The sequence below is a fragment of the Danio rerio genome, chromosome 2, assembly GCF_052040795.2.
Source record: "Danio rerio strain M-AB ecotype USA chromosome 2, GRCz13ab, whole genome shotgun sequence".
In the NCBI taxonomy this organism is placed as follows: Eukaryota; Metazoa; Chordata; class Actinopteri; order Cypriniformes; family Danionidae; genus Danio; species Danio rerio.
Genome location: NC_141022.1, coordinates 47458432 through 47486384, shown reverse-complemented (window position 1 = coordinate 47486384; position 27953 = coordinate 47458432). Strand labels below are relative to the sequence as shown.

General features: G+C 39.4%; 2 protein-coding genes across 35 annotated transcripts in view; one reads left to right on the top strand and one right to left on the bottom strand.

Moving 5' to 3' along the window:
• The window catches only part of kirrel1b (kirre like nephrin family adhesion molecule 1b), a 77302-nt gene that overhangs the window by 40667 nt on the left and 8682 nt on the right, over positions 1-27953 (top strand). For 8 of the 34 annotated variants that reach the window (XM_087238606.1, XM_087238619.1, XM_087238612.1 and 5 more), the window contains 12 exons: positions 6257-6409; positions 7489-7638; positions 9829-9986; positions 10916-11066; positions 12665-12770; positions 13238-13386; positions 13816-13943; positions 14481-14607; positions 15388-15488; positions 21879-22095; positions 25104-25211; positions 27538-27641. In XM_087238606.1, coding sequence (XP_087094732.1) covers positions 6257-6409; positions 7489-7638; positions 9829-9986; positions 10916-11066; positions 12665-12770; positions 13238-13386; positions 13816-13943; positions 14481-14607; positions 15388-15488; positions 21879-22095; positions 25104-25211; positions 27538-27641 — 1652 coding nt within the window. Of the gene's footprint in view, positions 1-6256; positions 6410-7488; positions 7639-9828; positions 9987-10915; positions 11067-12664; positions 12771-13237; positions 13387-13815; positions 13944-14480; positions 14608-15387; positions 15489-21878; positions 22115-22195; positions 22211-25103; positions 25212-27537; positions 27660-27953 lie in introns of all 34 variants that reach the window. The other 26 variants (XM_087238604.1, XM_087238601.1, XM_087238616.1 and 23 more) reach the window with 5 other exon arrangements.
• The window catches only part of LOC147846472 (uncharacterized), a 563173-nt gene continuing 535660 nt past the window's right edge, over positions 441-27953 (bottom strand). Inside the window, exon 2 of the mRNA XM_087241328.1 lies at positions 441-6224. Coding sequence (XP_087097454.1) covers positions 1108-3744 — 2637 coding nt within the window. The 5' untranslated portion in view covers positions 3745-6224 and the 3' untranslated portion in view covers positions 441-1107. The remainder of the gene's footprint in view (positions 6225-27953) is intronic.

Genomic DNA, 27953 nt, shown 5'->3' with positions numbered 1-27953 from the left:
TACATATAAAAAAAAATGTAATTTGACAAACTGGTTTCCACAGGACTCATTTTGATTCATAAAAAGTAATTTTTTGACAAAATTTTAAAATTTTTTGGTGTAACATGAAACGTTCGAGGTTACAGAAGTAACCCTTCGTTCCCCGAGGAGGGGAACGGAAGTGCCATGAATGGGAGGATTCGGATCAGAAGCCGCTTATCTGGAGAGTATTGAACGGGCCAATGAATGAAATTAATTGGCAGCGTAAGCTTGCGCAGGTGTGCGACATCTGCAATTATCTCAGCATATAAGCACACCTGAAGCCAGCAGACGCCATCCTTTTAAGCTGAAGAGACTTTCAAACAGCTAAGGGACAGTCATTATGGCGACGGAATATGGCACTTCCGTTCCCCTCCTCGGGGAACGAAGGGTTACTTCTGTAACCTCGAACGTTCCCCTTCGGTTGGGGAACTTCAGTGCCATGAATGGGAGAATATGGAAAGCGCCATAATGACTGCACCTTACCAACACCCCCGATGAGGAGATAGTCAAGCAAGCGTGACGCACCCACATCATGGGGGGCGCGGTCCTCCAACGTGTCCCTGGCCCTAATTTATCCTACTTCAACAGAAGTTTTACGGATTTAGATATATTTTTTGGGAAGTCGTGAGCATCTAGATAATTCTAGGAAATACGACAGTACGTTGGGAAGCGTGCAATCCCGATAGGGAGGACGCTGCGGAGGCCATCCGTTACCCAAGGGGGGGATAGATGGCAGAATTTACCTATGGACTAGCCCTAAAAAGGGGGAGTACGCATAGCAAAGAGTGGTTAGCGGAGAGGGAAGACACGGGTCCGCCCAGGGGGGGGACTTAACCGTGGCGGAATAAGCATATGGGATCGCCTAGTGGGGATCACGCATAGCAGGCACCTATACCCAAAACGCGGGCTGACCAGCGGGCAGACCTACAACGTAGTGGGCCAGCAAGTGACTCCTCCGCTGAGTCAGTGCTGGGGGCCACGGAGGAATCTGCAGGGCTCACCTGACGGGGAACTTTACTGACAGATAAAAAAGGCGCACGTACCTCCGTGTTAGGGAGAATGGCGCAGCAAGCGTGTTTCAACACCCTACCGAGTTGTCTCCTCAATCACCAAAGGGTTACCTAATACCCTTGAGGAAACCGGCTCCACTCGCAGATTGTAAAACCTTGCAAATGTGTTGGGTGTCGCCCAGCCCGCAGCTCTACAGATGTCTGTTAGAGAGGCGCCGCGTGCACGCGCCCAAGAGGATGCAACGCTCCGAGTGGAGTGTGCACGTACTCCCGGGGGACACGGCTGACCTCGACTCGAATAAGCGAGTGAAATGGCATCCACAATCCAGTGGGATAATCTTTGTTTCGATACGGCACTTCCCTGCTGCCGACCGCCATAACAGACAAAGAGCTGCTCAGATGATCTAAAATTCTGAGTACGGTCCACATAAATGCGCAGAGCGCGAACTGGACAAAGTAAAGAAAGGGCTGGGTCTGCCTCCTCCGGGGGCAGCGCTTGCAGGTTCACTACCTGATCTCTAAAGGGGGTGGTAGGAACCTTGGGCACATAACCGGGGCGGGGTCTCAGGATAACGTGAGAGTAATCCGGCCCGAATTCCAGGCACGAGTCACTGACCGAAAATGCCTCCAGGTCCCCGACCCTCTTGATGGAGGCCAACGCAACCAGCAGAGCTGTCTTCAGGGACAGAAATCTTAGAGATACTGATTCGAGTGGCTCAAAGGGATCGGATCGCAGACTCGTGAGAACGAGGGCGAGATCCCAAGAGGGCATGAGAGGGGGGCGAGATGGATTAATTCGCCTAGCACCCCTAAGGAACTGGATGACCAGGTTATGCTTTCCCACGGTGCCGCCAGCTACCGCGCTATGATAAGCGGAGATGGCGGCCACGTAAACCTTGAGAGTGGAGGGCGACAGCCTGCTGTCCAACTTCTCTTGAAGGAAAGAGAGCACAACACTAATCTGGCAATTTCGGGGGTCTTCTCTGCGAGAGACGCACCATTCAGTGAATAGACTCCACTTCAGGGCGTAGGCGCGCCTCGTGGAGGGGGCTCTAGCCTGAGTGATGGTATTAACCACCGCAGTCGGTAGGTTACCTAAGTCTTCCTCGCGTCTAGGGACCACACGTGGAGGTTCCAAAGATCGGGGCGAGGGTGCCAGATGGTGCCCTGTCCCTGAGAGAGTAGGTCCTCTCTCAAAGGGATCCGCCAGGGGAGGGCCGTCGCGAGGAGTGAGAGCTCTGATATCCAGGTCCGGTTGGGCCAAAGGGGCGCAACTAGCAGAACCTGTTCCTCGTCCTCCCTGACCTTGCACAGAAACTGCGCGAGCAGGCTCACTGGGGGAAACGCATACTTGTGCATGCCCCGAGGCCAGCTGTGGGCCAGTGCATCCGTGCCGAGAGAGCCCTCGGTCAGGGAAAAAAACAACTGGCAGTGAGCGTTCTCGGGGGAAGCAAACAGATCGATCTGGGCCTCCCCGAATTGCGCCCATATCAGCTGAACAGACTCGGGGTGGAGTCTCCATTCTCCAGGGCGTAACAGCTGTCGTGAGAGCGCATCGGCTGCACGATTGAGCGTGCCTGGGACGTGAATGGCGCGCAGCGATTTCAGCCGCGGGTGACTCCAGAGGAGCAGACGGCGGGCGAGCTGAGACATGCGGCGAGAGCGCATACCCCCCATGCGGTTGATATACGCCGCCGCCGCCGTACTGTCCGTCCTGACCAGCACGTGTTGCCGCTCCAGCACCGGTAAAAAGCGGTGGAGAGCGAGGAACACTGCCAACAGCTCTAGGCGATTGATATGCCAATGCAGCTGGGCACCCTTCCAGAGGCCCGCAGCCGCATGCCCGCGACACACGGCCCCCCAACCCGTGTTGGAAGCGTCTGTTGAAACAACAACATGGCTTGACGCCTGTCCTAGAGGCACACCGGCCTGTAGGAACGAGGGGTCTTTCCAAGGGCTGAGGGCGCGGCGACACAGCGCAGTAACCGAGACCCGGTGTGTGCCCGCGTGCCATGCGCGTCTGGGGACCCGATCGTGAAGCCAGTGCTGAAGTGGTCTCATATGGAGCAACCCGAGCGGCATGACGGCGGCTGCGGATGCCATATGCCCCAGGAGCCTCTGAAAGAACTTCAGTGGGACCACTAGTTTGCTGTCGAGCTCCCTCAGACAGTTCAGCAACAGGCGAGCGCGTTCCTCGGAGAGGTGCGCTACCATGGTGATCGAGTCCAGCTCCATCCCGAGAAAAGAAATCCTCTGCACGGGGGCGAGTTTGCTCTTTTCTCGGTTGACCTGAAGCCCCAGTAGGCGGAGATGCCGAAGCACCTCGTCCCTGTGCATAATCAATTGCTCCCGCGAGTGGGCTAAAATCAGCCAGTCGTCGAGATAACTGAGTATGCGAATGCCCGCGAGCCGAAGAGGCGCTAGGGCACCCTCCGCGAGTTTGGTGAAGACCCGCGGAGACAGAGAGAGCCCGAAGGGGAGGACCTTGTACTGCCACGCTCGACCCTTGAACGCAAACCGCAGAAATTGGCGGTGGCGTGGAAGAATGGAGACATGGAAATACGCGTCCTTCAGGTCTATGGCTGCAAACCAATCCCGAGGACGAACGCATTGGAGAATGCGCCTCTGCGTGAGCATTCTGAACGGCAGCTTGTGCAGACAGCGGTTCAAAACGCGCAGATCTAGGATTGGCCGTGACCCACCGCTCACTCATGGGCTGTAAAACCCACTCTCCATCTCGGCTGGAGGAACCGGCTCGATTGCACCCTTCGCCAGGAGGGCAGCAATCTCCTCTCGCAAGACAGGGGCGGACAGGGGGTTGACCCTGGAGAAATACACGCCCGTAAACTTGGGGGGCCGTTTCGCGAACTGAATCGCGTAACCGAGTCTGATTGTGCGTATGAGCCACCGCGAGGGGCTGGCCCGCGCTAACCAGGCAGGCAGAGCCCTCGCTAATGGAGTCATCGCTACAATCGCTGACGTACCAGCGGTGGGGCAGCGCGGAGTGGGTGTGCTGATCCGGGAAGCACGAGGGTCCCGCGGAAGAGCTGGAGGAGAGCGATTCGCTCTGGCTCCGCACCCTGACTCCGGAGAGGGGGCTGGAGGGCTGAGGGAAGGGAGACCGTCCCCCCAGCGCTCGTGAGCCACTGGCGAAGCACGTAGAGTCTGCGAGCCGGAAGGCAGCGCGTCCCGGACTGGCAGAACTCGTGCAGTCACATCCGGGGAAGGGAAAAAGTGCTCTTTTACTGATGTTTTGGTGGCACTGAAAAGTACCGTTGTTATCGGGGCCCCGCCCTCCAGCGGGGAAAGAGCAAGTTTCCTCTTCTCCGGATGGCCTGTCTCAGGGACGCTTCGCGGTCCGTTTACCGGACTTAACGGCGCCCTGGGCAGGAGGGGCTGCCTGCTTTCGAGGTGAACGCCGCCCCCGCTTGGCCGGAGGCGCAGGCGGGGGCGGGGCAGCACTCGTTGGCGGGCGCCCTCGGCGAGGAACAGCGGAGGTGGATGGCTCGGCGGGCGGAGCGGGCTTACGGCCACGCCGATAGATGACATTGCCCATCGCATCCGACTGCTCTTTCACCGCCTTGAATTCCTGGGTGAATTCACCGACGGTGTCGCCGAACAGGCCAGCCTGGGATATGGGCGAGTCAAGAAAGCGAACTTTGTCAACGTCGCGCATATCGGCCAGGTTTAGCCAGAGGTGGCGTTCCTGAACCACAAGTGTGGACATCGTCCTCCCCAGCGCACACGCGGCGGACTTAGTAGTCCGAAGAGCATAGTCGGTCGCGGTGCGCAGCTCATGTAATAAGCTTGGGTTGGACCCGCCCTCGTGCAGCTCGGCCAGCGCCTGCGCTTGGTAGCGCTGGTAGGTGGCCCTCGCGTGCAAAGCAGAAGCAGCCTGGCCGGCAGCCTTATAAGCTCTGGCTCCGAGGGAGGCAGACAACCTACAGGCTTTGGACGGGAGGCGGGGCAAACCCCGCCACGTAGAGGCGCCGCGCGGACAAAGATTGACCGCGATAGCGCGCTCCACTGACGGGATCGCCTCATACCCCCTGGCAGCTCCGCCGTCAAGGGCGGTGAGGGCGGAGGCACTCGCAGCACGGGCAGAGAAAGGTGCCCTCCAGGACTGCGTGAGCCTACTGTGCACTTCCGGGAAGAAGGGGACGAGAGGCTTCGAAGGCTTCGCCTTCTGGTCCTCTACGTAGCACCCATCTAGTCGGTCCGGCCGCGGAGCTGGGGGATAAACCATCTCCAACCCCACGGCCGAAGCAGCCCGGGAAAGCACGGCTAACATGTCCGCTTCAGGATCCGATTTGACAGCGCTCACCTGCCCGGAGGGGGCGAGCGGGTCCGGATCTTCGTCAGACAGTGAAAGCCCACCCTCCGATGCCGCGGAGGACATCTGATCTCCGGTGTCAGCGAGTGTGAGAGCTATCATCTGGTTAGACGGATCACTCTCACCACCCGAAGCTTGGATGGAGCGCCGTGAGGAGCGAGAGGTCCGCGAGCCCGTGGGCGGCGGATTAGCTCCCGCTGAAACCCTCAGATCTGCCCGAGCGCCCGCTGCTTTTTTAGAACAGGAGGCAACTGGGGTGGCTCGCTCTCTTGCGAAAGTTAGCCGCGATCTTAGCTGTGCAACGGTCATGGCATCGCAATGACGACATGAACCGCCCGCGAGCACCGCATTAACATGCTGGACCCCCAAACATGCAATGCAGTGATCGTGTCCATCATCCGGAGACAGGAAACCCCCGCATCCAGAAACGCACAGTCGGAGCGCCATCCTGAAAAGGACGTGCTGCACGACTGTGTTGCTCTTTTAGGAAAGTTGCAACTATACGCACCGCTCTGGAGGACCGGACCCAAAGAACCGCAGGCAAGGGAGTAACCCAGCTCGACCGTCTGCCACCGCGAAGACCCACTCTGGACCGGGAGACACACTCGTTCGCTCTGAAGTGCTGATCAGCAAGAGGAACCCTCATCGACTCACTCAGAAAGGATCTGAAGCGAAAAGGATGGCGTCTGCTGGCTTCAGGTGTGCTTATATGCTGAGATAATTGCAGATGTCGCACACCTGCGCAAGCTTACGCTGCCAATTAATTTCATTCATTGGCCCGTTCAATACTCTCCAGATAAGCGGCTTCTGATCCGAATCCTCCCATTCATGGCACTGAAGTTCCCCAACCGAAGGGGAACCTTATTTCTGCCCCTCTGTCTTTTTCTGCCAGTGTTCAGCGGGCCACGGTTTTCACAGGAGCCAGCGGATCAGTCTGTGGTGATCGGCGAGAGGGTGGTTCTGTCCTGCGTCGTGTTTAACTACACCGGCATCGTACAATGGACCAAAGACGGCCTCGCTCTTGGAATCGGAGAGGATCTAAGGGGTGAGCACACAATTACACAAACCAAGGGCGTTGTGCTCTTTTTTTTAAAAAAGAAACAAGTGTCTGTATGGGCTGACTTAAGTGCTTTAGGTGAGAAGATGAGACCAAAGGGAAAAAGAACAAGACAAGGTAGTTTAGCGGTACAGTGAGCACAAAAAGGGACGTTTGGCTCAAGTGAATATATAAATAAAAAAATAATAAATCATTCATCATGTGATTACAGTGTGTTTTATTCTAATGGAATATTATGAGCAATGGCTGTAAAGCAGTGATTTTTGACTGTAGAACAAATGACTGACCACATTTGGACACTATTTGTCCATTCAGTCCATTTAGCTGAGATATCTGTAGTTTCTAATGTATATAAGCAACAAATATGCAACATACAGTCTGTCTTTTGAAATAAAGCAAGACACATATTTTTTTTTTATCCCCTTTGTTGTCCAGACATTGCCATTTTCTTTCTTTGTCCTCTGTCTTTCTCTCCTTCCCCCCCCCCCTTTTTTTTTTTGGACATGTTGATCTTTTGTCCGCTCTCTAATCACAGACACATACACATATAGATGTGCAAACACGCGCACAGGTTAAACGTCTGCTCGCTGATTGGTTGAGCTAAAGGATGATGTAATCGTTGCCAATACTTTTGTCCTCCTGGTATCCAGATCGATGATGTCATAATGTGTGTGTGCAAGAGAGAGAGAGAGCGAGCGTGCAGTCTGAATGCCAATGTGTTATGGTGCTGCCCTCTGCTGACAAACACATGTCGTACAAGCCAACACAAAATCACTGATGGGCAAAACTGGCTGGATAAAAATATATGCTTGGGTTTTTTTTTAATTCAATGATTGATGGAGCTTTTGAAGAATATTTTATGGATATGTATATTTGTATCAGCTGTATGTGTAAGTAAAAATCATGTAATAATCGTTCTTTCAACTCAAGACAAAAGACAAATGAATTGAACTGTACATACTGTATAAGCTATGCCAGTTTTCATCCACATCCGAAATAATAATGCATGCAGTTAATTAATGATAGTTTATTGTGATAAAAAGTGCTGATGTGTGTGTATGTTTCAGCATGGCCACGGTACCGTGTTTTGCGTATAATGGATGTTGGGCAGTATAATCTGGAGATCACGTCGGCGGATCTGACCGATGACTCCCTGTACGAGTGTCAGGCCACTGAAGCCGCTCTGAGGTCCAGAAGAGCTAAACTCACCGTTCTGAGTGAGTAAACGTTCAATGTACTCAAAGTAGTCTATAATGTAGCATAGAATAATGTGATGTTGTTTAAAATACTTTACTTCTGGCATATAAATATAATCATCTGAAATGTGCTACAGGCCTGTAGCCAGCCTGGTGAAAGGGGTTTTTCTTTTTTCTCCAAAAGTGGAACCTTTTGCAGTTATAGGCCTCATTTAGGCTACTATTTAATTATAAGATTTAAATACTGTTTGTAAGTGACATTTAAAGCACTATTTTAGTTGAAATAGATTGTCAGAGGGCCATCATAACCAAAAAGTACATTTGAAAGTTCATGGATAACAACAATAGCCAAAATAGTGTTTTAAATTCATTCAATATCAGTCGCTTTTGGTGCTTCACACCTTTTAATAAGTCATTTTTTTGTTTCAAGATTAAGGTCCAAGATTTAGTATAAAAGTCACTTGTACAATGTTTTCTATATTTAAAAGCAATACAGTAGTGAAAGAGGACTTCATCTATGTCAGATTGTTTGTTTTCTTGCACAACTGGATGTTGAACTCATGAAAAATAATTCTGTGCATTGGCCAAAACCGATTAGCTGAAGTTACACCGATGCAACCCAACAGAGGGTTCCACTTGGACTTAAAACTTTTTTCGATGGGTCATTTGCACTATTATGATGAAATAGCCGTCAAAATATTTCTCATTCTCCACTTATTTCAAACCTGATTGCATTTTTATTCTGTTGAACACAAAGGACTGAATAATGATGGAAACTGGAAACCATTGAGTGCCATTGTATATTGTATATGTATATATATGTATATATATATATATATATATTATTTTATTTATTTTTTTTTTAAGTCAATGGTTACCGGTTTCCAAAATACTTCAAAATATCTTCTTTTGAAAAAACAAACTCATAAAGCTTTGGAACTACTTGAAGGAGAGTAAACGAGTAATTTATAATGCAGTTAACACCAAGCAAGTGAAAGATGTATACGACACAAACATTTCAATATGTGCCATTTGAGAGGCATGTGAGTATTTGTCTAGCATAGTCTTCTAAAATTGAGGTTAATAATTAATTAATTATATTAATAATTTCTGTTTATGGTGGCGCAGTGGGCAGTGCTGCCGTCTCACAGCAAAAAGGTTGCTGGTTCAAGGTTCAGCTAGCACAGTGCAAAGACATATGCTATAGGTGAATTGAATAAGCTAAATTGGCCATAGCGAATGCGAGAGTGTATGGGTGTTATGAGCTGTGTATGGGCTGGATAAGTTGGCGGTTCATTTCACTGTGGCAACCCCTGATTAATAAAGGGAATAAGCTAAAAAAAAATGAATGAATGAAAAAAAATTCAGTTTGCTATGTCCTTACATTTTTATGCATTTTTAGTTTTGATTGTTGAGTTATATGTATGCAATGTACAGTATGTACTGTTTAGTATGCAGAAACATTAGGATTCCAGCATAAGCTCAGCCACTTCTTTCTAAAGAATGCTTTCTGTTTGCTTTATTTAACATGTTTTGTAGGGACACTAATTGCAGAGATTCTGCACTGCTGCCTTGGAGCAATTTAACCATCTACATTATTTCTTTGTTTGTTTTTTTTTCTGTATGTGAAGCCTTTCTGGCACTATATACAAGGATGTACATTGCCATTATATGCTACATAGGTAATATGTAAAAATCAGATCACTTAATATATATAAGAAATAATTGAGAAATAAAGTTGTCTGCATGACTACTAATGAAACATTTAAGGTCATTATGTTTTTTAAATATGCAACAAGCCTCATTTGCAACCTAATTTGATCAAAAATGCAGTATAAGCAGTATCACTATGAAATATTTGTACAATTTTAAAATAACTATGTTTTTCTAGATAATATGTTTTTTTTTAAATAATAATGTATAAATATAAAAATGTATAAAAATAATAATGTATTCCTTCTATATCAAAGCTGAGTTTTTTTTTTTATTTTATTCATCATTACTACAGCGTTCATTGCTACGCAATCCTTCATAAATCAAATTTAAAAATTAAATTTATTGCATCCTTGGCTCCTTTAAACAAACTTCAAAAAGTAGTATAGAACTAAGCATTCAAAAGTATCCAAATATCTCATAGATTAGTATTTCTAAACATTATCTTGTGTAAAGTGTGTACCACATTTTTAGTGTGTTTTCTGTCTGTCTGTGTAGTTCCTCCTGATGGTCCCGTAATTGAGGGATCTCCAGAGATCCTGTTGACGGCAGGAACCTCATTTAACCTCACCTGTGTGTCTCGAGGAGCAAAGCCAATGTCAACAATTGAATGGTACAAAGATGGGATCATAGTGGAAGGAGCTCATACCAGCACTGTGAGTGACGACACAAGGGGATGTGACAAAGCAAACAAATATACAGTTGAAGTCAAAATTTGTAATCCTCCTATAAAATATTTTTTCGGTGCCACTTTTTATTAAGTGTCCTTAACTACTATGTACTTGCATCAAAAAATAAATACAATGTACTTACTGTGTTCATAATGTATTTGAGAACACTTGTGGTGCTCTTGAGTTGGGATAGGAGTTGGGTTATGGACAGGTTTGGTGGTATGGGTAGGTTTAAGGGTGGGTTAAGGTGTAGGGAATGGTCAGCAGTGTATTTACAAATGTAAGTACAGAAGTTAGTTACAGATGTAATTACATACAGGTATTTAATCATACATAAGTACACAATAAATACATGTATTTACACAATAAGTACATTGTAACAAACTATTAATTCCTGTGTAAGTACATATTAGTTAAGGCCACTTAATATAAAGTGGGACCATTTTTTCTTTTTTAAATATTTCCCAAATGATGTTTAACAGAGCAGGGAATTTTTTACAGTATTTTCAATAAAAATCTTTCTTCTAGAGAAAGTCTTATTTGTTTTATTTCAGCCAGTATAAAAGCGTTTTTAAATTTTCGTACAACCATTTTAAGGTCAATAATATTAGCTTACTTAAGCAATAACCTAGTTAAGCACCTAAAGTAAAATGCACTTTAAGCTGTATAGAAGTGTCTTGAAAAATATCCAGTAGAATATTATTTACTGTCATCAAGACAAATATAAATTAGATCAGTTATTAGAAATCAGTTATTAAAACTATTATGTTTTGAAATTTGTTGAAAAAAATATTTCCATTGAACTGATAATTGGCTAATAATTCTGATTTCAACTGTACACACTAGCACTATTAATGTCTATATATACTGTATATATACTTAACTTCCCAAATTCCTACATATAAATCCACCAGGAGGTGTTATCGGACAGGAAAAGGGTGACCACAAAAAGTTTTTTGGAGATCCAGCCAATGGACACAGACACTGGACGTAACTTCACTTGCGTGGCCTCAAACCTGGCTGCTCCACTGGGGAAGAGATCAACTGTCACCCTCAACATCCACCGTAAGTGTGTGCAGTTTAATAGTCGACTTTAGATATTATTCTAACTATAAGTAACTTTGTCGAGTTAGACTTATGATTAGGGTTAAGTATATTAAGTCCTAGACAAAATGATCTGTTGGTGGGGCAATGCATCAAAATAATGTTTAAGCAGGAATTAGACATATTGTTTACTGATCAGGGTTTCCACAGGTCATGAAATTTCTGCAATATCGTGGAATTTTAAAAGTTCTATGTATGTACTTTGCATTTATCAAAATGTACTATATTTTTAATCATAATGTTTCATATGTTTTGCATATTATTATGGTTAGAGTATTTTACTGTTCTTTTATTCCTTTCCCACTTGCCATCCGGCAATCAAATACAATCATCAGACTGTTCAAATATTTTTTTTGTGGGGTTTTTTTGTCTTAATTAGTCCCTCATGGATTTTGTGGGAAATTTTTCAGATTATTGCAGCCTAAAATTAAAGTTTTTGCCGTGACTTCGTCAAAATTAGCATGGAATCAAAATCTGAATGTCTATTGCAATAATATCATGATGCATCTAAAACAGGCCTGAGGAGATCTGTGTATATGACAACTGGAAGTATCCCCCACAAGAAAAGCAGTTTTTATATACAAATATATTGTCATGTAAAATACTGTAAAGCAATGAACAGTGTCCTGACTGGCCAAAAACTGCAGAAAAACTGTGGCAATTAAAGGAATTGTAAGCTCTTCTAAATTTGAAGAACCACTTGCTTGATTTAACATTAAACTTTAAAAAAAATATATATATATTTTTTTTTTCTGTTCATTGGACAGTATGTCATGGAAATTTAGCTTTTTAGTCAGTGAAAGTTTGGGAGAAGTCAGAAAATTTGACATTTGGCTTAGAGTGGAACCCCTGATCAATACTCTAAAGACCTCTTGTTATCATTGAGATGTAGCTAAGAAGTTACTTACAGCTAGTATAATGTCTAAATTAAAATAAAGAGTTACCATTTGTACTGTTTTACATATACAGTTGAAGTCAAAATTATTTGCCCCCCTTTGAATTGTTTTCTCTTTTTTAAATATTTCCCAAATTATGTTAAACAGAGCAAACAAATTTTTACAGTGTGTCTGCTAATATTTTTTTCTCCGGAGACTCTTATTTGTTTTATTTTTAATAAAATAAAAGCATTTTTTAATTTTTTAAAAAACATTTTAAGGTCAAAATCATTAGCCCCTTCAGGCATCTTTTTTTTTTTGTCTACAGAACAAACCATCGTTATACAATGACTTGCCTAATTACCCTAACCTGCGTAGTTAACGTAATTAACCTAGTTAAGCCTTTAAATGTCACTTTAAGCTGTATAGAAGAGTCTTGAAAATGTTATAGTAAAATAATATTTACTGTCATCATGGCAAAGATAAAATAAATCAGTTATTAAAAATGAGCTATTAAAACTATTGTTTAGAAATGTTGAAAAAATCTGCAGAAATTAGGGAAAAAACTAAACAGGGGGTCTAATAATTCACGGGGGGTTAATAATTCTGACTTTAACTGTACTTTGCTGTGCTAGAATATGGTTTGCACAAAAGTACCCTGTTGACACCTCACTTTCTTTCCAGATCCTCCTACGGTGATTTTGTCCATAGAGCCTCGCTCAGTTCTTGAAGGAGAGCGAGTTAAGTTCACCTGCCAGGCAACTGCCAACCCTCCTATAATGGGCTACAGGTTAGTGTTTACCGAGGGTATACAGTAGTGATGCAATGGAATCCTGAATTTAACTATCGTGAAAATATAAGAAAAATGCTGTACTAGAACATGGTTAAGGTACTTATAGTATCTGCCAAAAAGGTTTTGGACAAATAAATGCAGAGAAAATCTAACTCTATGCACATTTTTTTTAACTACACTTATACAGGATATGCTTAGAAAATCTACATCAATACATTTAAATCAAGCATAAATTAGTATGCCATTGAAATAAGTAGGCCACCACTGTTCATACTGTGCATGTACTACTCTATTATTCTTTTTAAAATGTTTATTAATTTAAATTAATTAACTTTTTAATTCATGTTTTCACTTTGTTTGTTTTTAACAACATTTTTTATTTCAATGTAAGAATATTTTATTTCAGTAACAAAAAGTTTTTCTCTTTAGTTTTAGTTAACTGTAATGACCCTGGTATGTTGTAGGTGGGCTAAAGGTGGCGTGATTCTAGACGGAGCAAGAGAAAGTGTGTTTGAGACGACAGCAGATCACTCATTCTTCACCGAGCCTGTGTCCTGCCTGGTGTTTAATGCAGTGGGCAGCACTAACGTCAGTATATTAGTGGACGTTCACTGTGAGTATCTCTGTCCATCCATCTGATGATCTACCACACTTGACTAGTGAAGGTTTTATGTTATAGTGGTGCTTGCCGATGCTAAGTAGTGTAACTAGTGTGCATTATGTTTTCATTACCGCATTTCCTTATTGTTTTCAGTACCAAATGTAAGCAAAATTTATAAGTTAACGATTTTTTAATGTGCTTTGGTTTGATTTATGTTTAAAAAACATCAAATCCACAACTACAAATTAGGAGATTTATTCTGCCATTATGCATCATTTCTAGGGTTATTATAATTATCTTTATTTTTATTTATATATTGTTTTAAGTTTTGTAGACACGCTAGAAAATCTTGGAAGTTTTTGTTTGTAGATTCTTTCTTACACACATTTAAATTTAAAAAAAAGTGACGCTTGTGTACTTCTGTGTCTCCATCTCTCTTAGTTGGCCCAATTTTGGTGGTGGAGCCAAGGCCTGTAACAGTGGACGTTGACTCAGATGTCACACTTAACTGTAAATGGTCAGGAAATCCTCCGCTTACCCTCACTTGGACCAAAAAAGGCTCCAGTATGGTTAGTGAACCCGAGAACCCGAGAACACGAGTTAGTGAACTCCCTACTTGACCTATCTGTACCCTAAGCTCACTCACTATCCTTCGGCTTAGTCCCTAATTTATCAGGGGTCGCCACAGTGAAACAAACCATCAGTTACTCTGGCATGTTTTATGCAGCGGATGCCCTTTCAGCTGCAACCCAGTACTGGGAAACATCCATACACTCTCACATTCACACACACTCATACACTACAGCCAATTTAGTTTATTCAGTTCACCTATACTGCATGTCTTTGGATTGTGGGGAAAACCAAAGTAGCCGGAGGAAATCCATGTGAACAAGAGGAGAACATGCAAACTTTACACAGAAATGCCTCCTGTTCCAACCAAGCCTCAAATCAGTGACCTTTTTGATGTGAGGCAACAGTGCTAAACACTGAGCCACCAGTACCCTAATCTATTAAAATAAAACAGCACTTATATACACACAAAACTAAACGCATTGGTGACTGATTTTAATGCTGTCTGTCTGTCTGTCTGACTGTTTGTTTTTTAGGTCCTCAGTAACAGTAATCAGCTGTTCCTGAAGTCTGTGAGTCAAGCAGATGCAGGACAGTACGTGTGTAAAGCCATCGTCCCCAGAATTGGTGTTGGGGAGACTGAGGTCACACTCACTGTCAATGGTCAGTAACACACACACATACTAATTGTGCTCAGTTTTGTCATTTTTCAGCTATCATTGGCTATATTTGTAGTTATTTTGAGAGGACAATAAATTTACACTGCTATAAACACTTTACACTGACTACTATTCATTGTGTCAAAGAGTCATTTCTGCAGTGTTGTCCTATGAAAAGTTATAAATAAATATTTGCAGAAATGGGAGGGGTGTACTCACTTTTGTGACATACTGTTTATATATATTCACGTCGCCATTGGCTTGCATGGTTCAGGACCTGTGGAGCTGTGCATCGATGGATTTGCTCCTCAGTGTTTTGACTCTCAGCAGTGAATATTTAACCACTCTGAACTGAACTAAACTGAACTTCAACACTGAAGACTGGACTGACACTGTTTCAATTTACTATAATTTTCTATATGAAGCTGCTTTACCACAATCTACATTGTAAAAGCGCTTCAGAAATCAAGATGAATTGAATTGAATAATAATTTCTCTCCGTTAAACAGAAATTGGGGAAAAAATAAACAGGGGGCTAATAATTCAGGGGGGCTAATAATTTTGACTTCAACTATATATGTGAATATCCGATTCGGCTACTTTTCCACAGTTGTATGATCATCTACTGAAGGTCTGATGGTCTTTTGTGGTGGTCTAGATTTAATACAACAGTTTTTTTTTTTTTTCCAAGAACATGTCATGTCATGTCATGTCATGCTGGCACTAGTCTACTAAAACATGAAAAGCATAATATGACTCTGCTGTGATTTGATTGGCTGTCCAGGTCCTCCAATCATCTCGAGTGAGCCGATCCAGTATGCCGTGAGAGGAGAGAAAGGGGAAATCAAGTGCTACATAGCCAGCACTCCACCGCCAGACAAAATCGTGAGTTCAGATCATACTCAGTTCTGCACAGAAACGATCATGTTTTTTGTTTTTATTATTACAAGATACTCATGAAGCTAATGTTATCTAATGTCTCTAATGCTACAATACATGATGAATTATTTGAGCAAATCCAGTGTTATGGGTATAACATTTGCAATAAAATTTTAACACAAAAATTCACATAGAAAGTATATGCTATCATTATATTGAATCAGCTGTTTATATTTTCTAAAACAACTTACCACAGAGTTATGGGATCGAAAAAAATATCAATCTGTAAACATTTTTTAGATTTAAAATGAGCAAATGCATTTTGGATGTGACAAAAAAAGTTAGCGAGTTTCACTATTTTGGTGAAAAGAAAATCTAACAAGGGTTACACAATTTTATGATTATTGGTGTGAGATTTATTTTTAATTAAAACTCTATTGTGGCTGTAAAATAAATATTTATAATAAAAAGAAGATGCATTTAAATGTATGTGTACATATTATAATATTAATATATTATTATTATTATTATTATTATTATATATTTTTATTCCATATAACAACACTAAATTGCAAAAACTAACATTTGTGATTGATTTTGTTTTTGCCTTCAAATGTTAAACCACATTTCTTTCTTTATTTGAAAACCAAACGGAAACCTCCCCAATGCTTCTCTTGAAAACACATTTATAAAGCATTACAAACTTATTACAAACTTGGAAAGATGTTTGATGCAAGATCAATTTCATGAGCTGATTATGTATAAAGATCACAGGGCTTAGATTCACTCTGAAACATGCTTAAAGGGCACCTATGATGCAAATCAACTTTTGTAAGCTGTTTGGACAGAACTGTGTGTAGGTATAGTGTGTCCACTGTCATATTGGAGTGACATAAAGACAATAAGTCTAATTCTAATATTTACTTAATATTTCTTTTAATATAAAGCTTAATATTTACTGACATTAAAATAGCATCTAAATCCCAGTGATTTTGAGGCCCACTGCAACATGACGTAGGAGTGCGGTTTTCCCAGCCCTCTGAATTGATTACCAGGTGCCAGGTTACCAGTATAATAACATGTGTACACATGTCTACACAACATTGTTTTGCAAATAAACTGGGATTAAAATATTTGTTACAGCTCTCTGTCATTTTGATAAGTTTTATAAGTTTAACACTTTTTTTTTTTTAAAACAGAGCATGTTTATAATAAAGAGAGTTTGATTTTAATTTTCAACCGCTATAATCACCACAGCAGCATGGTGTCAGTAAACGCTAATAGGTGTGTGTACTGCAAATGGCATTTGCATGGGACTCATCATTTCAGAAAGGCTTGAATAAACTCCACCACAAATAGGTGAAATAAACCTACTTGGTATTTTTGACTAATGAGCTGTATTTCATCTTCATACGGGTCTGTCACTGTGCTTTTTATCTGAGATACGCATGATGAGATGCAGACACGCACGTGGGAACGGTGGGTGTGGAGAAGCAGCTCATTTGGATTTAAAGCCACATGCTACAAAAACAGCTTCAATGTATTCAGACACCAAAATGGGCCAATTCTGGAGGCTGTAATATTATCTGACGGGTATTTTGAGTTGAAACTTTACAGACACATTATGAAGACATCAAAGGCTTATCATACATCTTTTAAAAGGGGTAAAATAGGTGCTCTTTAAATTCTATTGCATATTTTTAAACACAAACCTAATTTTTGTGATACTATAAATGTGTTAAACCATATCATTCTTAGCCACTTTTATAAATTAATAGACAATGTTATAACATTGCATTTAACAGCAGACTCTAAATTTCATGCATCTCTCAGATAATGTCTAAATGTGTGTAAAATTAGTTATTAAATAATTTATAAGTAAACAATTTACTGTTTTATAAACCTTAAACTTTCTTCTTTTAAGATAAAACTAATTCTTGCTTTTTCAATGGTTAGAGATTTTGTTTATGCATTACTTTTGTTATTTCAATGCTTTTTTCTTGGCACTAATCCCACAGATATGACACAAAAGTATATACAGACTGGGGAATGTGTTCTCTTAATGCGTCTCTTACTGTACTTGTTTTATTCGTCCTTCTTGTATCATCTTTACATTACACTTGATTGAATACTGAGAGAGCGAGAGAGAGAGCAATGGCAAAGGAAGCGTGAAAAAATAGAGGTCAAGAAGATATGAAATGAGACATGAAAGATGAGGTGGGCTGACGGGAAGGGGGAGAGAAAGAGTGACGGCACAGAACAAACTCCTGTACCTTTCAGTGTCGATTATCAGCAGCAGACGACGCGACATGACAGACAAATGAGTGAGCTTTTAACAATCTCAGCACTTTACTCAACGCTCTGCCTCTTTTCCTCTCTCTCTTTCTGTCTCTCGTTCTTTCTTTCCACCTGTCCTCTAGTCACCCTCCTCCCCCTTTCATTCTCTTTCATCCACTTTTATAGTCGCTCTTTTCTTTCGGTTTCAGCATGCTTCACTGGCTGAATACAAACTGCTTCCCTAAATGAGTAAAATATAAGTTATTGAAAAGCATATGCAAGGCGGAACTGATATTAAACAATACAGTAAAACGTATGAGGTTTTAATATGTTTAACAATATAAATATTTAAAGTGAAATGCAGTATTTAAAGAATTTAAAAGTCTAATGTATTTGTGTTAAATATATATACAGTTGAAGTCAGAATTATTAGCCCCTCTTTGATATTTGTTTTCTTTTTTTAAATATTTCTCAAATGATGTTTAACAGAGCAAGGAAATGTTCACAGTATGTCTGATATTATTTTTTCTTCTGGAGAAAGTCTTATTTGTTTTATTTCGGCTAGAAAAAAAAACAGTGTTTAATCTTTTTAAAAAACATTTTAAGGTCAAAATTATTAGTCCCTTTAAGCTATTTTTTTTTCGATTGTCTACAGAACAAACCATCATTATACAATAACTCATTACCCTAACCTGCCTAGTTAACCTAAATTACCTAGTTAAGCTTTTAAATGTCACTTTAAGCTGTAAAGATGTGTCTTGAAAAATATCTAGTAAAATATTATTTATTGTCATCATGGCAAAGATAAAATAAATCAGTTATTAGAAATGAGTTATTAAAACTATTATGTTTAGAAATGAGTTGAAAAAAAATCTTCTCTCCGTTAAGCAGAAATTAGTGAAAAAAATAAACAGGGGGGCTAATAATTCTGGCTTCAACTGCATATCAAATAGTATGAACAAGTAAAATGATTACTTTTACCTTAAATTTTTTACAAAAAGTTATGTAAAGATACTGAAAATAGAGGAAACAAATTGTAGAATTTGAAAAATAAAATGATAGTATAGTATAGTATACAAAAAATAACGTATAATTACTTTAAAAGGACAGTAGTCCAAATTTGTGATATTAAATCAGTTAAGAAAAATCGTTATAATTAACACACTACCTAACAAAACTGTTGTCGCCTAACAAAAAAAACTCGACTTACAGTTGATCATTTGGTATCAGAAGTGGCTTATATGATAGGCAGAGGCCTCTAGATTATGCTTATTTTACGAAAATTAAATATGACCATGCCTTGATTTTTAATTATTTAATTAGGACAGCAAGGTCTGACCTTGCTTAGACAAAAGTCTTGTCATTTAACAGAAATAACGTACAGTAAAGAATATAAAGTCATGGTGCAGTGGAAAAAGAAGGAATATTGTGTATGACTCCCATGATCTTGGAGACCTCCATCCATACATCTCTGCAAAGATTCAAATAACTCATTAATAAATTAATCTGGCATGGCAAAGAAAGCGTTCTTGCAGGACTCCCAGACTTCATCAAGACTCTGGATTCATCTTTAATGTCTCCTCCTTCTCACCCTAGACTTGCCCAATAATGTTCATCTCTGGTAACTGGGCTGGCCAATCCTTGAGCACTTTGACACTGAATGTAACCTTAAACCGTGATTTTTCCTTTACCAAACTTGACTGATTTCCATGAGAATCTTTGGTCCCAATAGGTCTTCTGCAGTATTTGTGATGATTGGAATGCAGTTTAACACATGATTCATCAGAAAAATCTACCTTCTACCACTTATTCTAATGATCAACTAGAAGTCAAGTTGTTATTTGTGGCTCTTTCTACCCGGATCGACAACAAGACTTTTGTCGACTAGTATAAATGAAGTCAAATTTGAAATTAATATTAAATTAAAAAAGGTTTACAAAATGTTACTATGTAATAATAACAAATGCATAACATTTCAATTATATTATAATTTAAAATAACAATAAAAGATATCAAAGAGCAAACAATAATTATTTATAGAATAGAGAACACTCCACTAACTGGAATAAAACAACAAACAAAATGAAATAAATTACAGGGATAATATTAAAGCAAGGTATTGAAGAGAATAAAGATTCAACGAAAGCTTCATGAACAGAGGCTCCTCCTGAAGTCCTCCAGAACTCTCTGTCTGTCTGTCTCTCTCTCTCTCTGGATAATGAGACATGGCACAACAGTACTGGCCTTAATGTGAAGATGCTGCTTATGAGAGAATGAATAATGGAATGCATGAGCAAAGAAGGTGGAGGAGAGGAAAGGAGAGGCGGCCGAAAGCTTTTGTTCCTCATCCTCTCTGTGTTCAGCTGGAGAGGGACATTAGCGCTGTGAATATTTGATGAAGCGCTGTTCATTTTGTATGAACTATCTGCTCTCCCACAGTTCACAGCAAATCCATGTACCGCCTGTAAACCCCTGCCTGTTTGTGTGTATGTGTTTTCTGTATTCTTCAAAAATGTATGACGTGTTTACTAATGTGAATATTAGGGATGTAAAAGATTAATCAACGATGGCATTTTCAGCTGTGCAGGGCGCTGTGGTGGACAGGTTGACCTTTTCACATTCTACGTTTTTTTCTTCCTGTGCATGGTTTGGGAAGAACATAACACATTTACAGTATCAATGGATGCTCTCATACTGTACAACAGTAGACCAGAGTACACATCTGAGGTGGAGCAATTTACATGTACATGTATTAGACGTCATATTTAATCATTATTAAATGCTACAATCCTACTAGTCTTTTATTAAAGTAAAAACAAACTTAAAGTAAGGATGCTTATTTTTTGAGTGTTTTTTTGCACATCCTGTGGTGTAGGATTCGTAAAAATATCGATATGTCAATTTAACGCGATATAACAAGTGTCCTGACGTTTTATTCTACCCATCAGATTATGCTACCAATACTGTATTTTAATGGTTCTGAAGTTGGGGTTAGGGTTAGGGCTTGGGTAGGTTATAGGGCGATATTACAGCTTCATATTAAACTACTCCACATTAAAATTTACAGTGGTTGCAAAATCTAATGGGTAGCATATTGCGTCTTCAAAATGTGCTACCTACTTTTTGAATAGGATGAAGGACAATCTGACAAGGTAGGAAAAATTGACAGAACACCGACTGTAATGCATTATCGCTATACTTGCATCAAGTATCAATATTTATTTATTTTTTTTATATTTATTTTTAGTATTTTGCTTTATTTGATAGGACAATAGAATGACAGGAAGTGAAGTGGGAGAGAGAAGGATCAGGAATGATCCACGTGCCAGGATTCAAATTCGGGACACCTAGAGTGCTGTTGACACATCCACGTGACTGGGCTATCACGCCAACTAAGTATTGATATTTATTTAAATGTACAAAAGATCTAAAATAAGTCTTGCATTGCAGCCATTTATCGCTTTGACTGCAGTATGCGCAAGGCTAAATAAGTGTCTTAAGTTTACAGAAGGCGGTAATCCATGGTGTTTTGCTTTTTGTATGTGTTGATTTGAGAAATGCACTTACTGATTTGCAAATTTCAATTCTGATCTGAAAAATGTACCAAAGTGACAGAGAAAAACTGTAAGAGTGAGCAAATAATTATTCATTCATTCATTTTCTTGTCGGCTTAGTCCCTTTATTAATCCGGAGTCGCCACAGCGGAATGAACCGCCAACTTATGCAGCAAGTTTTTACGCAGCAGATGCCCTTACAGCCGCAACCCATCTCTAGGAAACATCCACACACACTCATTCACACACTCATACACTACAGACAATTTAGCCTACCCATTTCACCTGCACCGCATGTCTTTGGACTGTGGGGGAAACCGGAGCACCCGGAGGAAACCCACGCGAAGGCAGGGAGAACATGCAAACTCCACACAGAAACGCCAACTGAGCCGAGGTTTGAACCAGCAACCCAGCGACCTTCTTGCTGTGAGGCAACAGCACTCCCTACTGCGCTACTGCCTCGCCCAGCAAATAATTACAAAATGTTTATTTTTTGGTGAACTATCCCTTTAATTTATGTAAATTGACATCCTTAGTGAAAATATGTGTGTGTTTGTGAATGCAGGTTTGGGCCTGGAAGGAGAACGTGTGGGAGAAGGAGCGAGGGACACTGCTGGAGAGATACACGGTTGAGCAGAGCAGACCTGCAACACAAGGGGGTGCCGTTCTATCCACACTCACCATCAACAATGTAATGGAGGCTGACTTCCAGTCCACGTACAACTGCACGGCATGGAACGCTTTTGGACCAGGAACCATGATCATTACCCTGGAAGAGACAGGTCAGAAAAATACCCTGCTGTAGCTCTGGATCTGTCTGTCGGATGAAGTGTTTGTGGGTATAATACTCTCTCTCTTTCTCTTTCTCTATTTCTTTCTCAGATATAGCATCCGAAGGTATAATATCTGTCTGTCTCTCTATCTCACAGATATAATGTCCGTAGGTGTCTTTCTCTCAGATATATAACACCTGTAGATATAGTACCGTCTGTCTCTCACTCTCTGTCTTAGAAATATTATCTGCAGGCCGAAAATGAACATTTTGCTCCAGCCTCAGTGATTAAGAATCAGACAAAAATATTTTAGTTAAGTAAAAACATATTATTATTATTTTTTTTTTTAAAAAGCTGAAAAAATTGGGCAAACAAAAGTATTTTAATTTATTATTATTATTATTATTATTATAATTCTCATAATTTTAAGTAAATAATAATAATAATAAAGACTCACTATGCTACTATCGGATAGCAAAATTTGCAATCTTATTCATGTTAATTTCAATAATACTAATGATAATAATAAAAGTGAGAGCCTCATAGCAACAGGTCAGAGACGGCTTATATTTTCTCTGGTTTTGTTGATTTGTTGATTTAGTACATGAGTAAACATTAATTTATGGTTGCTTTATGTGCTTTCCAACAATAAACTAAAGAGGCTTTTATTTTTGTGAAAGCCAGCAGAGTAACTTTTATATTGAAATGCTTCTTTGTCCACAACAGACTTATAAACCGTTCTAATAAAAAACTTGTGAAAATTCTCTGTGGCTTGATAGTCGCACATTACCATATTTCATTTTTAGGCATTGACTTATTCAAATAATGACATTTAAATGATAAATGTTCTTGTTAGAATCTGATAAGAAACTGTGTTTTATAATATTTGAATGTTCATTTTGGGCCCTGCGTTTAGCTTTAGATGACTTTCTCCTGGATATTGTGTCTTTTGGTTTCTTTCTGTCAGATACATAACATGTTATAAACATGTGACTAATACAGTAGGCCACAGGTGTCAAACTCCTGGAGGGTCGCAGCTCTGCACAGTTTAGTTCCAAGCCTAATTAAACACAGCTTATCAAACTAATTGAGTCCTTTAGGCTTGTTTGAACCTACAGGTAATTGTGTTGAAGCAGGGTAAGAACTAAACTGTGCAGGCCAGCGGCCCTCCAGGAACTGAGTTTGACACCCCTGCACTGGGCTAATACCAGTCTCCTTTTTCCTTGAATATGAAGAGTTCAGATGCAAAAACTTCTAAATGTCATCTGAAATGTTCTTCTAAAATGGGAATTTTTGGCAAGCTCCTGTGTATATGTTCAGTAAATCCACTTTTATGGCAAAAAAATAGGTTCTTTGCATTGCCTTTAAAGTGAAATAGCTGCGCAAATATATTTGAGGCTGAGAAAAATGCTCTTTTAAGAAGAAAATTTCAGTTAGCATTTAGAGGTTTTTGCATCTGAACTCTTCATATATAACACCTAGATATATAGTACCTGTCTGTCTCTCTGATGGTGTCCATAAATGTCTTTCTGTCAGAAATATAACAACTTTATACTACCCGTTTCTCTCAGGTAGCGTCTTAAAAGCTTTCTGTCAGATATACTGTAGTGTCAAGGTGACTTTTTCTCGAATATACAGTTGAAGACAAAACTAATAGCCCTTCTGTGAAATTTTAATTCTTTTTTAAATGTGTTGAGGGAAGTTTTGTTTTTCAACATTTTTCAACATAATAGTTTAATAACTAATTTCTTTTGTCTTTGCCATAATGACAATACATGATATGTTATATTTATGTTATACTATTATTGCAAGATACTTTTATTCAGTACTTTTAAAGTGCAATTTAAATGCTTAACTAGGTTAATTACGCTAACTAGACACGTTTATTTAATTAGGTAAGTCATTAAGTTGTTTGTAGCCAGTCAAATGGGAATAATACTGACCTTATCCATATTTAATATATTTTAAATAATGATTTTTTTTTATTCCAGTCAAACATATTTAAATAAAACCTTTGTCTGAAGAAAGATTAAATTGGAAATACAATGAAAAATTCCCTTGCTGTTAAACATCAATTAAAAATATATTTGACTTTTTTACTAATAATATTTTTAGTCTTCAGCTGTACAAGTAGATAGACTAGCAATTTTTCTCTCACAGAAATTGTCACAGAAATGCATATGCATCTTTTCTCACTCATATACAGCGAGTACACCCCATTTTAAAAATGTTTTTATCAATTTCTCAGTAAATATAGGTAATACATTTTGATGCATTAAAAAAATAGATTTATTAAATTGATATATTTGCTCAACTACTATTTTAGTCACCGAACATATTTAAAAATAGAAGGGTAGTACATTTATATTTCAATATAATGTAATTCAATTTTCGTTTTAATGTAATTAAAATTTTTTAAATGTAATATTAAATATTTTTAAATGTTTTATTAAATATTTTTCAAAAACTTATGAATTTAGGTGTACTCATTTTGGACCGCTATTGTAAGTTATTTTGTTAGATAAGCTCCAGATTTGGCTACAGTACTGACTAATCCAATGTATATGCACAAATATAATATTGCAAAGCCTACTATAGAAAATATTAATCTAAATGAGAGATTAGTGAGGGGTGTACTTGTATGTTGAGCACTGTATATACATATATAAGACTGTAGTTGAATACCCCAGATGGTCAGTGTTCTATTTTTTTTTTTTTTTTGCTATATATTTTTCAGATATACAGTAACACCTGTACATGTAATACCATCTCTCTTCCAGATATATTGTCCAGAGATGTCTAACAAATCTACATTATATCTGTCTATCTTTGCCTTAGACGTGTCTCGCTCTCTCCTTATCTCTCTCTTTCTGAAATAGCATTTGTATTAATACTCATTTGTTTTTATAACAGTGTCTGCTCCTCAGATATAGATGTAGATATAATACCCATCTTAGACATAACATCTGTAAGTATTTTAGATGTTTCACACCTCTCTCTCTTTCTCTCTCCCTCAGATATAGTGCCTGTAGGTGTGATAGCAGGCGGATCTGTTGGATCTTCCATTTTGCTTCTGCTTCTCCTCTTTGCTCTGATTTTCTATCTGTATCGACAACGCAAAAGCAGTGAGTACACGGTTTATGTGTGAGTGTATCTGTTTTGTGTTTATTTGTCTGAGATGAATTTGTCCAATGAATCACTGGAAAGTAGATGACAAGAAAATAAATATACATATGCAGTAGGAGGCAATGCGCTGAAAGTCAGTTGTTAAGAAAAAAAAAAAGTCAAAAGAATGTGTGATTGCAGTGTGGTGCCCTCGTGTGGCAAAAAACTGAAAAGAATAAAAGTCTAAATGACTTTCTCATTTCCCTTTATAAGGAAAAATACTAAATGATAATGATGTATATATTTGATAAAAATACGTGAAATTAATTGTTTGGTAACTATATATTAAAATCATTAATGTATGCGTCAGAAAAAAATATTATAGATATGACATACATATATTCTGATATATATTCGGCACGGTGGCTCAGTGGTTATCACTGTCGCTTTACAGCAAGAAAGTCGCTGGTTTGAGTCCTGGCTGAACCAGTTGCCGTTTCTATGTAGAGTTTGTATGTTCTCAGTAAAAAAAGTTCTCAGTATTTACTATAATATTTTTTCTTCTGGAGAAAGTTATTTATTTTATAGTAAATTGTTTTACAGTTTTACATATAATTAACTATTAATTTCTGCATGTAATTATATATTATACATATATAACTTTAAAGTCTATTTTACTAGCCAGATAATAATTAGTTTTATCAATTGGCTATATTAACTCATTATTATATTATTCTGTAAATATTGTTGATTGCATTTCTTCAAAAACAAAATTAAGAAAATGAGAATTAATCAAAATAAGAAAAAAAAATTTAATGTGATTGTAAATACTGTGTAAAATATAATGTATATTGCATATACTGTGAAAGCTTTAGACCTTTTACTTGGAATCCAAAATGACTAATTGTGCTTTGCGTGTATGCGCAAGTAGAATGCTAAGAACTTTCGGTCGGCAGCTAATGTGTATAAACAGTCACATTTTGGACACCTTTAAAACGATATTTTAAATCTATTTTATCTGATTTTGTCATCTTTGAATACTGTTGTCGATCAGCACCACCTCCTGGACTGATCGTTTTAAAAAATGCAATCTAATGGAGGGAAAACAACTGCTGTGAGGCATTTTCCCCTCGTTGTTAGACGGCACCTTCTGCTGTTTAAATGAAGCCTCGGCATCGCTAAAGTCACCTGTACTGTCTGTCCCCTGACACACTGATTTAATAACTGTGACAAAGTGAAAAAGTGATATTTTGAAATGACAGAAAAACACAAACTGTGGTAAATACAACACACTAAATGAAACATAAACGGCTCGCGATTAGAATCAACATGCAATCAGCCAACAGAGTATCAGTCACTCATTTTTGTAAATTGCAAGACTTACATACCTGTTAAGTTTCATGCCAGTAATCTGGTTTGCTCTATGATGCTGTGAAGTATTGCGTGTGTGCGTGTGTGCATGTGCGCATTTATTGAAGAGCCACTGAGCTAACAGCTGACTGGCCGGGGAGACACACACAAACACACACACACACACACAAACACATACACACACTGTATTTCTGACGGCAGGTACATGAACTAGTAGAACGTTTTTTTTTCTCGCGCGTGAACCACATCTGACAGATTATAACGGCTTTAACACACTTTTCAAAGTTGTGTGTCACAAAAACACTCCATAATCCACTTTAAACGCTATTGAAACCCATTTTCAGATCGCAAATTACCAGTTGTAAACAATGTAAAGGGAAGTTCTAAACATTCTACTGGAAGACGCTGGTCGCTGATCTATAACAGCAAGCATATTATTTAAATTCAAATATATTTGTATTTTTAGATTTAGAAGAAATGTCATCAGTAGTTTTCAGAACATAACAAAAAGACATTTTACTCAAACACATCAGTGTAAATTGTAAATCTAGAGATACTAAATTTTCAGGTTGTCTCATTTTTTCCATAGCTGTATATACATATTGTTATTTTTATAAATATATATTAAAAACATCCAGAAACATATTAATATTAGGCCATTTTCAACAGCATTTGTCAGATGAACCATTTCATGCTAAATGAATCAATAAAACATATTAAACATCATTAGATTTCTCATTAAATTTGGACATCAACCAACATAAAGTACAAAAATATCTGTTTTAATGATAAATGTGATATTGATTTATGCCTTAATTTCGAATAACTGCCTCATAACACAAATCTCAGCCTGAGGCACCAATAAAAATACTGCAGTCACAATCCAGCTTTCTGACCAGTGTCTATTACTGTGATTTAATGGTAGTATTAAATCATATCTCCAATCAAACTTGATGTGGTCTCTTGTGTTTGCAGGTCGTCGTGGAGTGACACTCAAGCCAGACATTAAGGTGGAAACGGTGAACAAGGAGACCAATCTGGAGGAGGAGGCCGCCAGCGCTTCAACAGCCACGCGAATGGTAAAGGCTATGTATTCTGTGAGTATCTATATTAGAAAATAGGCTGTCAGGCTGTCAACTTTAACTCCTTCTAAATTAAATATATTTACAGGGTGATTCACATTTGAGTGTGTTTCACTTAAAAAGTTTGGCTAATTCAGAGAAAGCTGTATATATGCCAGTGATATATTTGGACCTGTCAGCAATAAAATAAAAGTGTGCACATAGTTTCATGTAATTTTGAATATAGTAATATTATAACATACTCTGCTGGTTAGCATTGTCTATAGTGCATTAATCTAAAATTCAGCCTCACTAAAAAATAATCATTAT